This window comes from Danio rerio, chromosome 23 (genome assembly GCF_052040795.2).
Source record: "Danio rerio strain M-AB ecotype USA chromosome 23, GRCz13ab, whole genome shotgun sequence".
NCBI lineage: Eukaryota > Metazoa > Chordata > Actinopteri > Cypriniformes > Danionidae > Danio > Danio rerio.
In genome coordinates, this window is record NC_141043.1 from 42,458,052 (window position 1) to 42,470,525 (window position 12,474).

At 38.3% G+C, this 12,474-nt stretch overlaps 1 protein-coding gene across 4 annotated transcripts in view; it reads left to right on the top strand.

Annotated features, from left to right (window-relative positions):
• The window catches only part of nfatc2a (nuclear factor of activated T cells 2a), an 83,304-nt gene that overhangs the window by 44,160 nt on the left and 26,670 nt on the right, over positions 1-12,474 (top strand). For 2 of the 4 annotated variants that reach the window (XR_015523928.1, XR_015523925.1), the window contains exons 7-9: positions 2,834-2,889; positions 3,004-5,577; positions 5,734-6,531. Coding sequence is in view for 1 of the 4 variants with exons in the window: in XM_087307727.1 (XP_087163853.1) it covers positions 2,834-2,889; positions 3,004-3,136; positions 6,018-6,746 (918 nt within the window). In the remaining 3 variants the exon portion in view is untranslated. Of the gene's footprint in view, positions 1-2,833; positions 2,890-3,003; positions 5,578-5,733; positions 6,747-12,474 lie in introns of those variants that run through there. The other 2 variants (XR_015523926.1, XM_087307727.1) reach the window with 2 other exon arrangements.

A 12,474-nucleotide genomic window follows, 5' to 3' on the forward strand; every position in this document is an offset into this window, starting at 1 on the left:
AATCAATGCAATCACAAAGCTGCTTGGCCAATCCTGTATTTCCCCAAACAGCTAAAGGAAGAACTTTGACTTTACTCACAAGCATGATGCAACTTTGATCTCAAATAATAATAATAATAAAAATAATTGTTGCATAAGCACTGGACTTATTTCACAAAATGCACTACTTGTGCTCAAATAAATCATTCATACCATACGTTTCTGCTTATTATTTTACAATTTAAAAATGAATGTGGTATGTGAAACCTTCAGTACGTGTGGTCATCAGACTGCTTCACAAACAAGGAGAGGGAGAAAATCACAAGACATTGTCTCAGAAAATAATTCCAGAAATGTCATTTTGCATGATATTGGCATCAAATTCAAAACATATACTCAGGAGATGTGTAGCTTTTGATCTATTGCTTTTCTGTGTTGCTCCTGTACAAATTTAACATATTTTTTAATGAAATAATAACATGTTTAGTGAGGTGCAATTTTTTGACATTACTTAAGCATCAATAACTTTTATTTTTCATTTTGAGCATTATAAACTCTAAATGATGGATAACAAAGCCCAGAGTGTCTTCTTTCCAAAGATATTAGACCAAATCATTCAGCAACTGTTGCTGTTTTAGCTTGGAAAGATCATTTTTGAGAAAGTGCATCTGACGGTGAGGGAGAGAAGGACATCGACATAGCCTCGGAAAACTTCACAGTAATCTCATTTTGCATGCTATCTTAATCCAATTTGAAATATAAACTCATGAAATACGTGGCTTTCAAGTCATATTTTTTTAGGACATTACATTAATGTTTTCCTGTGTTTCTATATGGAAAACAAATATTGAACACAATACAATTTTTTTTTCTCTCATGACTTTAATGTCATTAAGAAATAAATTAATTGTCATTGTAATCTTTAAAGGGCCATGACACCCCCCCCACACACACTTTCGGTTAAAGTCTACTTCGGAATTTTTTCAAAAGATGCATGATTAATGGGTGTGGAGCTCCACGAGCAACGGGCAGGAGTGGGCATAGCCAGCAGGAGAGAACGTGAGCGAACAACTATTGTTGTCAGTTCACAAAATGAGACAAACCGTGAGGAGAAGCATGAGTTTATAGTTTACAAAGTTAAAATGCAAAGAAATGAACAGTGATTTAATGCCCTGCTACATTTGTTATTCGTAATTTCATATACACATAACCACAATTTATATCATTATAAAGATAAGTGTGTTTATGTAAACCCTATAAATGAGGACTTCTCCCTCAATCCCCGTATCCAGCAGACTCTCCGGTAGTAGAGTCTGACCTGTCTCCTGACCTGTCTATTTTAACCATTAGCCCTGCTGGTAATCTGGAGGATTTAGGCAAACACAGCAGCACGGCGATGTGTCTGAATGTGAACGAACTCCTGATAAAAGACAGCGTCCGCCATTCTCTAATTCTCGTGCTGCTCTCCCGACAAAAATGCTAGCAGCACACACACAGCTTTGCTGTATGATCGGCCCTGACAAGATCGCGGGGGAAAACATGCAACAAACCCCATGGATCATGGAAACAAACACATATGAGCCTTCATGAACAGCTAAATTCTGTGTGCCGTGATTTCCGTGTCTCACAGCTCGGGCTTGACTCTGGCAGGTCTGGCAGGTCTCATGATTAATTAAGCAGCCGGCTCTTCTCATAGGATAAGAAACTCCGCTATGAATAATAATGAGAAACCGACGCGTCATCATTGCACTTGCAGTACTGCGCTACGTCGCCGATTTTGATCCCGCCCCAAAAATCATTTTAAACCCTGTAGCTGAAATTAGCTGACAAAAGCTCAAAATTATCCAGTTTTCCCCACAATTAAAGCTGACAGGTGCTAACATTGTCTTAACTGATGTTCAACACACACAAATCTGTTAATATAAAAAAAAAAAGTTCTCCACTGTGTCCTGAACCTTTAATTGAAATCTGAAAATGCATTTCCTGTTTGTTTTCAGTTTAATTGTCAGATTAGGGCTGTTTCTCAATTCCAAGAACGCAGAGAACGGACTTGTGTTCTTGTGAAGACCGGTCTTGCCAAGTCTCCTCGGAAAAACGAACTCAGGAGATCACGAGAACAGAGAGTGTGTCCTCTGAGAATTGAGATGTTGCGTTCTTCCTGATGATCACATGACCTTTATGCATTTTTAATGGAAAATAATTTAAACATTAAAGCGTTCATACAACAATTTATTGTTTTTCCCCTTTTCAAAAACTTTTTTTAAGTTATATCTCTGAACTTTTCGGTGTTTGGTGCTCAAGTCTGCATCCATGCGTCCTCTATATCAAGAACACATCCGGTAAATTTCACGCATCCTCCATTCTTGCACTTTTGAGTATTGGAACTGAACTTTGGCAGTTGATGATGATATTACACGAGAACACAAGGGCGCAAGATTGCTGAAAAACGCACATTGAGAAACAGGTTAGGTCTGTCCGAGGTAGTGGGCGTGGCTGACAAACTTAACCACGCCCCTCCAGCTGTCAGTTTTACAACAAACAGAAATGGTGAGCAGGAGGAGTCTGTTAGGTGGTAATAACTCTCCCCAAAACATTTTTGTCCGATCTTTCTAAATGAAAGATTTACTACATCCAATCAGCTTGCCGTAGAAAAGACCACTGTTTTCTCATTTAATACTCCGTTTCTCTGGGAACTGAATCACAATATGGGAAAAAAAATGGTCGCAGCTTCCAGTTCATGTGCACTTACCATTGAGAAGCAGTAGATCAGTCATTTACTGATGAATAATGAGAGCTTTGGAATATGCATTACTTTAATTATGTGTATTCAACTTTTCTCTCTTTCTGTTTCCAGATGGACAGCAAATTTGGGAACTGGAAGCAACAGTTGACAAAGACAAAAGTCAAGCAGTAAGTATAAAGCATGCGTTATGCCAACGCTTGCACTTCCTGAAGGTCTATATTTAGTTCTCCTCCTGAAAAGTGACTGTAGATGCTGCAAATAAACAATTATCTCATTCACAGAGCATGCTGTTCATTGAGGTTCCTCCATATAGAGATCCGTCCATTTGCCATGCTGTCAAGGTCAATTTCTATGTAATAAATGGGAAACGGAAGCGCAGTCAACCTCAGCATTTCACCTACACACCTCTACCAGGTACGCAAAGCGGTTTTTCTATATATTTTTGCTCCTGTACATCTAAGGATGTGTTCACAATTATTGTTCAGTTCTTTTGCGCCAAACCACAAACTGCAAAGGATACAAATTTAAAACCAAACCTAAACCTGAAATGGCTTTGGTCAATGCATATTTTGTAATGGAACTTGCAGGTCATCCTAAACAATGTTATATGCTGAGATAAATCCACTCATTTGTGCTACATGTGATTGTAGTTTTATCAGCTTAAGACTTAAAGACTCCATATAAAGCATAAATTCCTTGGTTGTGCACAAACATGCCTTTACTGAATTGTAACAGGTAACATAGCTCTTATGAAAGAAAAAAAACAGCTATGCTTGAGCACACTGTCACATGCTGTTTTTATTATTGGTCCATGTTGCATAATTCATATTTCTGTTGAGTTGAGCTTGTTTGTAAGCAGAACAAGACCCATCATTATGCAGGTCTTGGTGTATATACTTGGCGTGCACAAGGTCTTAGAATAGCAGGACTCCCACCTATCTTAATGAATCATGCACACTAACAGAGTAATAACTCCATAGATTATTTTAGGGTGGCACGGTGGCGCAATGGGTAGAGCTGTCGCTTCATAACATAAAGGTCACTGGTTCAAGCCTCGGCTGGGTCAGTTGGCATGTCTTTCTGGAGTTTGCATGTTCTCCCTGTGTTGGTGTGGGTTTCCTCCCAGTGCTCTGGTTTCCACCACAATCCAAAGACATGCGCTATAGGTGAAAATAGTAATAAAGAAACTAAGCCGAAAAGAAAATTAATGAATGAATGAGGTTATTTTAATCGAACCTGCTAATTGTGAACACACCCTAAGGCTGATATAGGGGTATTATATGTAACCCTGGACTACAACACTGGTCTCATTTGTCACAAGTGTATTTTTGGCAATAGCCAATAATACATCAGCAAACTTATTGATTTTTATTTTATGGCAAAAATTATTTGAAAAGTAAGTAAAGATCATCTACAATAAAATCATGTTGTAAATTTCCTTCTGTAAATCTATCAAAACCTATTATTTATTATCAATATGCATTGCTAAAAATGCCATTTGGACAACTTTACAGGTGGTTTTCTCAATATTTAGATTTAATATTTAATTTATTTTTAAACCCCCAGATTGCTTATTTTTGACATTTTTGTATATCTGTCAAATATTGTCCTATCCTAACAAACCATAAATCAAAAGAAATCTTATTTATTAAAGAGCCCCTGTTATGGGTTTTTGAAAATGAGCTTCCAGTGAATGAAAACATCCAGCTGAGGTCTAAATCTGAAAGTGCACAGTGTTTAAAACTATTGATTCGTTAACGAAATAGTCGACTCCGAGTCGAATGTATGAATCAAGTTGGGTTCGGAATCTTTTGCATGAACGTGTCAACGTCGTTACAGTACATCACCAAATATGTAGTTCCAGATTCTGTAAAATGTGAAAGCGCTTTCCCTTTAGGCACTAGCAGAGCACCCACGGGGGATTACAGGACTGATCATGACGTGAAGATGACTATCACTGACAGTTTAAGTTCACTGTTACAACAACACCACAGTATAGTGTGCTGTTTGTTCCTGTCATTTTCTGATGATTGATACAATAACCTACGCTGCAACACGGTAATTGTCGGCTGCTATTAAAGAAAGAAGCAGCAGAGGCTATTATGTATGGGACTTTGACAGGGACTTTGTCAGTAACTGTTTCAGTTCATATGGACCGGTTTCTTCTTTCTCCAGATCATAACATGTATGTGTAATTAAAATTGTCGCCTCGTTTTGTGTAGTTTGCACAATATGCGTTTAATTGTGTGTTAGAAGGTGTAATTACCCCATGCGGCTTGTAATCATTTGTCTATTATAGATCAGTGCCTGTACTGTATGTCTCAGGTTAAACCTTCATAGGACTGTTCACATATTGCGTCCAAAACCACGTTGAAAGCACGATGCGTGCTTCTTCCTTTACCGATTTAAATGCGTTTCTGAACTCGTGATCCTCTGCTGTTTGCCTTTGCTATGGCCACCATCAGCTGTTCCTCACACGTGCGGCGTGGTCAATTTTCAAAATAGTTAAACTTTTGCCACTGTGTGGATTTATACTGAATGTGTGTCGTTGTTATTACTTGGGGTTAGGTTTAAGAGTAGAGTAATATTCTGGTGTTTGACCGCATTGCTTTATTGCATTCCTGCATTGGGCTCTCACATACTCTGTGTGCTACTTGTCGTGGTGGGCATTTCTCTCTATCTTCCGCTGAACACAGTCAACCAATCGCAACAGACTAGATCATCAGACCAATCACTGCAGATTAGCTTTGCCCTAAGGAGGTGTTTTGGGAAAAAAATTATCGCTGAACATTATATGGGAGTCGTTGGGTCGTTAGTCGTTGAGTCGTTAGGTAAAACTAAACGCCTATTAAAAGGCAGGGATCACCAAACTTGTTCCTGGAGGTCCGGTGTCCTTCAGATTTTAGCTCCAACCCTAATCAAACACCTTAACAAGCTAATCAAGGTCTTTCTAGGTATACTTGAAACACTCAGGCAGGTGTGTTGAGGCAAGTTGGAGCTAAACCCTGCAGGGCACTGGACCTCCAGGAATGAGATTGGTGACTGTTCTAAGACAGTTTAAGTGTTTTTTACCTTGCATGCATATCAGCCTGTTATTGAAGACCCCCAAAACCAACTCTTATGGGTTTTGTAGTCCAGGGCCACATTTAATACTGTACCTTTAAAGTTTTAAGTGTGCATAACGACAAATGAAAATGTTGTCATTGCCCTGATATCAATTATTAGCCTAGATTCAGAATCGATAAATGTTCTTCGAAAGCTCTGTCATGATTACTTTCTTATTGTACGTCCTCAGTACCATCTATTAAGACAGAGCCAGTGGATGAATATGAATCTGGACGAATGGGCTATTCCTTGTCACAGATGCTGGGAGTTTCTCCCCAGTCGTACTATAGCCCTCGTGGGGTGATCCCCCCAGACAGCCTGGTCCCTGGCCTTGTCCCATGTCAGCAGACCCGCCTGGGTGTCTCTCCTCCGGACCACCGATTTCAACAGCAGAGCCCTGCCATAATGTACTCCCGTACTGGAAAAAGCTCATCCAGCAGTCCCATTTACTCTCAGACGGCAGCCACAATGATACCAGACTCCCATCGATCAGTTCTGGTCCACACCGGTTCCCCAGCCCAGTCCTCTCATCTGGGAAGCCAACATCCCACCAACCAGCATCCCTCAATCATCCAATTTTCTCCAACCAATCATCACCTGCTCCGAGGAGGAGGAGATCCCCCTGCACCACCACCTCCTGAACATCAGCACATCATTTATTGTGAGGGCTATAATCAGCATGGCCCTCAACCCACTGGGGCAAACCGTTCCCCAGCACCAGCCCAAGCGGCCCAACACCCTCAGAATTACCCCACAGTCATCCAGCAGCAGCCTTTCCTCCAGAGAGTGGCCAAAGACAGGTCACCGTCTGCCCAAGTTGAGCCCCAGAGAAGTTCCTCCGCAGAAGAACCGAGAGCCAATGTACCTGGACGAGTCACGGTCAAGCAGGAGAATCTGGATCAGGCCTATCTTGATGATGGTGAGTTGACCAGGTTGCTACATCTTAAAATTAAAAAAAAAATATATATATATATATATATATATATGCAGTTGAAGTCAAAATTGTTTACCCTCCTTAGAATTATTTCCCAGATGATGTTTAACAAAGCAAGGAATTTTTCACAGTATTTCCTTTAAAATTTTTCTTCTGAAGAAAGTATTTTATGTTTTATTTCGGCTAGAATAAAAGCATTTAAAATTTACATTTAATAAAAAAAAAAAATTAGGTCAATATTATTAGCTCCTTTAAGCAATTTTTTTTAGATTGGGTATAAAGAATCCTCTCTTGCATAATTACCCTAACTTGCCTCATTAATCTAGAAAAAATATATACTGGAGGGCTAGTAATTCTGACTTCAACTGTATATATAAAAATGCAATAAATGAAAGATTTTAAAACTGCCAGTGTAGTAAGATACTTATACTTAAATTATACTATACAATGGGTGCGTTCACACTTGGTTCAATTGCCTAGACCGTACCCAAATTCGATTGCCCCCCCTTGCCACCTACTAGGTTGGTTTGTGTTCACACTGTCTTTTTTCCTTCTGAACCTCGGTACACTTGCACCATCGAGCTGCTGTTTTGTTTATAGCTGTTGCTAGGTGTTGGCCACGAAAACAAAGTGCCAAAATGGAAAAACGTTCGCACATCGCAGCCATTCTGCTTTTACTGAATCTTTTGGTTTTGGACACAGAAAATGACTTGCGTCCATCTGCCGCAAAAATATTATAAATGTTCAGTCCCGCTTGTCACCAGGGTACAGTACATGATACACAGACACACACACAGGAATGAACATTATGAAAACATTAGTTTGTTGTACGGTTGGTGGTTTACGTCTGTTATTTGGTAAGATTGCATTCATACAGGAAGTGAACCAGACCAGAGTTTGTGTGAACTGTACTCCAGACCACCTCAGGCGGACTCTGGTATGGTTCATGGGTGCGCACCCAAGTGCAGAAGACACATTCGCACTAGCTAAACGTACCGTCCTCTGACGTCAAATGAACCCGGGTGCGGACCAAAAGTGCTAGTATAAAAGCACTCTAAGAAAACTTACCTAGGCTTTAGTAAATCAAAAGAATTATCCTAAAATAAGTATTATACCACTTACTCCAAGAAGTGTGTTTAGTCGAATTATCTTAAAACTAGCCTGTTAATAGCATTTTGGTTTTCTTATTTTGGTATGTAAACTAGAGTTACTATACAAGAGAATTCCTCTTAAATTAAGAATTGTCATTAGATTGGTCTTAAAATGAGTCAAAGCATTTAAACTATCATTTAAATACTATTGTATGAATTATATCATGATTTTGCCCAGTACGATGCGTTCCTGGATTAACATCTATGTTGATCCTGAAACAAAATTTTTGTTCGAAAATGTAATCTATAATTATTCCCTACCCCTAAACCATAACTGTAAATTATTCCCCACATTAGAGCCTAATAATAACTGCTTAACGTTCTTGTAGAAGTGCATAAACCTAACCATAACCCTAAACTTAACATAAACAGTAAACATATCCCTTAATTCTAATTGGCTGATTGGAATGTTGTTCCAGGATCAACATGGATTTTAATCCTACTTGTTAAAATCAGGTTGGCGTAATACCCACAATGTATTATTATAAATGAGATGCAATATTAATGCTATATTATATGCAATATTTCAATGCAATATTATATGCTAGTTGCTTCTTAGAGTAATGAAGCTTATTGATACAAAATATAACGGCATGCATTTTGTCTCTAAAGAACAAGTACAAAATTTAACATTTTATTAATGGGAAAACTTAAAACAAGTTACTACAGCTAAAAGTATGTCTTCAAGATACAAGGCTGGTCTTAAATGGTCTCTGATTGTAGCTAAGCTGGTAAATAATCTAACTAGCTTTAAAAAAGAGTATTAGAATAATCTTTCACAGGCTGATCTTGCATAGTATTGTGTCCTTAAATCAAGATCAAAAAGCTTTTTGGCTAGAAATAAGATTGTATCTCTGTATAATGAGTTTTTTTGTTTGTTTTTTTTTTGCAGTGAAGTCTGTAGGATTTCATAATAAACAATATGTTGAAGACAGAGATGTTTTTATAGTGATACTCATACTGGTTGGGATAGTTAGAAAATGCTTTTCAAAAGTATCTGTCAGGGCATGTGTATATGAAGTGACACATGCTTTCAAATCATTCGCAAAAATATGTGACTGTAGGAATGTTTCAAGCGTGGTGAACAGCAATGCTGTCACATTCTTTGGATGACAACATACTAATGAACCACTTAAAATGTCACCAAGAACCTGCTTTCAGACAGTAGCAGAAAGAGTGAACTGTCACGACCATTTCATTGTCTTTCTTAACATGTGGTTTCATGTAATTTTGGATGTTTCATTTTTAATTTGTCGACTTTGACTGCAGTTTGGCTCTTTCACTTTCATTCAGGAACATTTCATGCATGCCCACCGTGACAAACGAGATATTGAATGTGAGTATGAGCTGCTGGAAGAGTGTTGTTTTAACGGAGTTTGACACTGCATGCCGTATGGAAAAAAAAACTCTGCATTTCAAGATGCGGGTGTCTGTGATCCTTTACTGACTCTTTAGGTGCAGAGAATAGTTTCAAACATCTATGTATGGTATATCCTGTCACAAAATGCAGCGAAAATCCTACACGACTATAATAGTTTGATCGGAGTGTTTACATGTCTACATTGCACTTCAATAATGCAACTAAAATCGCCATACTCCACATGTCCTAATTTGGTTTCTGTTTAGTTCGATTATGACCTTAATCAGATTAAATTGATCAAAAATTAATCAGAGTATTGACTTAATCATATTAAAATTGGATTATTGGTGTCCATGTAAACCTACTCAATGAAGGTCTACAGTGAAATATGAATTAAAGATTTCATTTTTACCCCTGGTGTTGGAGCATATACTTTCCATTACTCCGAGTGAAACTGGAATTAGCTAGAATGAATTATATAGACACAGTTTTGTTTTGAATTGTGTCAAAAATCCATAGTCATGTTGTAATGACTTTGAAAGTGGCCAAACCTCGATGTGGCACAATACTGGCAAAGGAAGGCGAAAGATTCCAGTGTCACTTTTTTAAGGCAGCTTGGGCATTCAGGGAGTCCAATTTTCTCTTGTGGTTCATTATGTCACATGCAGGGGTTTCCTTACGCTGTGTATCTGACAAGGAAATGGGTGCTTTTTTGACCTTGCAAATAAAATAAGGAAAAGAAAACCAATCCGCTCCAGAATTTCTTGGACATGTTGACAGTGTTATGATTTGCAAAACAAGGACCATGGTAACCCATTGTCAAACAGTGGAATGGGCTGCCTGGGAGAGCTGGGGAAAGCCTTTTTGTTTGTTATACTTGGCCTGGGCCTCCCCTTGGCCCTATGCCCCCCAATACTGTGGGGGGAACCCGTGAAAGGGTTTGCTTTTTTTCCATTGCTCGTACTCTTGCCAATCTGGAGCACAGAACTCCTATTTGCAGCTGCTGCACTTATCCAGAAAGGCAGCCTGATCTGAACAAGATAGTGATGGGTGGGAGTCTGCAGGAAAGGGAAAGGGACATGTTGTATGGAAAAACTGAAGCAAACTAAACCGAGAGCCAAAGGTGGAATTTCTTCTGCATACTCTAATAGGGTTTCCCTGAGTAAACAGCAACGCTGCAACTGTAGGCACATTAATAGAGAGTTACTACGAGATTCCCGGGACCTAGGACCTTTGATGTGTTTGTAAAAATCTTTATAATGAATCCCTTTAGCTCCTTTTTTTTTATGGACAAGAATTTCTGCTAGCCCCGCTAGAGTTTAACACCACTCTGGTCAACTCATAAAGGTGCTAGTGAATTTCCTCATTAGAGCCCTAAAAGCAAGACAGAAAATGCTGAGATGTGTAAACTCCTCTGGCTACACAGGACACATTGTGCTTGCAACAATGAGTACGCCTACATTGACACCAATACTCGCGATATTAATGCGATTAAGACGAGTCTTATTGAGAGTCGACCATGTAAACAGCGATTTTTGATGATTTTAATCCGACTAAAGTCATAATTAAACTAAACAGAAATGGAGTTAAGACATGGAGTATTCCTACTTAAGTCGGATTATTAAAGTGCAGTACAGACATGTAAACATCGCAATCAAACTATTACCATCATGTAGGACTTTTCGCCGCATGTTCCGACAGGATATTGCATACACACACAGCTGTTTTACACTATTCTCTAAGGATGTAACGGAGGTTGATCGGAACATATGTGACCCGCGGATTAATACATTTTTTCTTAGATTATTTCTAAATTTGTAACAATCACAGAGTGATCGCCTCTCACGTCATTCAAATCATATTTATGAAAGCATGTAGGCCTTCCTGTCAAATAAGAAGTTGTGGTTGGTTATTCGGGATGTGGTGGGTTTCTTAATGATGTCTTCTGTCATTGCTGTGTTTAGCCTGCATTAACGCATTTAGTGTAAGCTGCGCTATTAATCATTAAAAGATCGGGATTTCAACACCCACGCAACATAAATTATAAATGATGGTGATCTGCATATGTGGATTAATCCTTCGAATCGCTGCATTCAGATCTGTGTTTGAAACACGCCAAAATCAAGAAAGAGATTCAGTCTTTAGTCTTTTGAGTTAGTTATGAAGTTGTAAACAGTCAAATAACACAGAAGCACTGAGATAACAGTATGTCAAATATAAAGATGACGGAAGAAGTTGAGGTTGGTTATTCGGGATGTGGTGGGTTTCTTAAAGATGTCTTCTGTCATTGCTTGTTTAGCCTGCATTAATGCATTCAGTGTAAGCTGCACTATTAATCATTAAAAGATCAGGATTTCAACACCCACGCAACATAAATTATAAATGATGGGGATCTGCATATGTTGATTAATCCTTCGAATCGCTGCATTCAAATCTGTGTTTGAAACACGCCAAAATCAAGTAAGAGATTCTGTCTTTAGTCTTTTGAGTTAGTTATGAAGGTGTAAACAGTCAAATAACACAGAAGCACTGAGATAACAGTATATAGTTTAGATAAAACCACTGATGTTTATGGTAAAGAATAAAATCACTTTCATGTGGTCAAAAACGAAAGTTGTAGACAGCAATTACATTATTTGACCAATAGGTGGCGACAACCAGCCATCAACACTATGCCACAGAATAATTCTTCAAAAATGATCTATCTAGCGATGAAACAAAGTTTTATGAGTGAATAACCAAATAATTTATTGAAAATATGAATAAATATTGGTTGTACAAATTATAATGTTAGATTTATACATTTAGCGATTTCAGCAACAGTAGTAGTAGCCGTGAATTTTTCACAGTACTGAATATTTTACAATCTATTTTTAATGAGCTGATTATTTTTACATTTTATTTTTTAATAAAATTACATGTTCTAAGTTCTGTTTGTTAAAACCAAAAGCAGTCCTGTTTTTGTAACAAATGGAAATCAAATTACTTTTGTCTCCTCCCTTTTTTGCTGATCCGAACAATGGTCCGATCCGTGACTAAAAACCATAATGTGATCTGAATCATTAGACATGTGATCCGTTACACTACTATTATTCTCTGCACCTTCCACGCCAGTAAAGGATCACAGACACTCACATCGCAATATAGGGAAGTTTTTTTTCTTTCCATTTGGCATTCAGGAATCAAACTCCATTAAAACAAC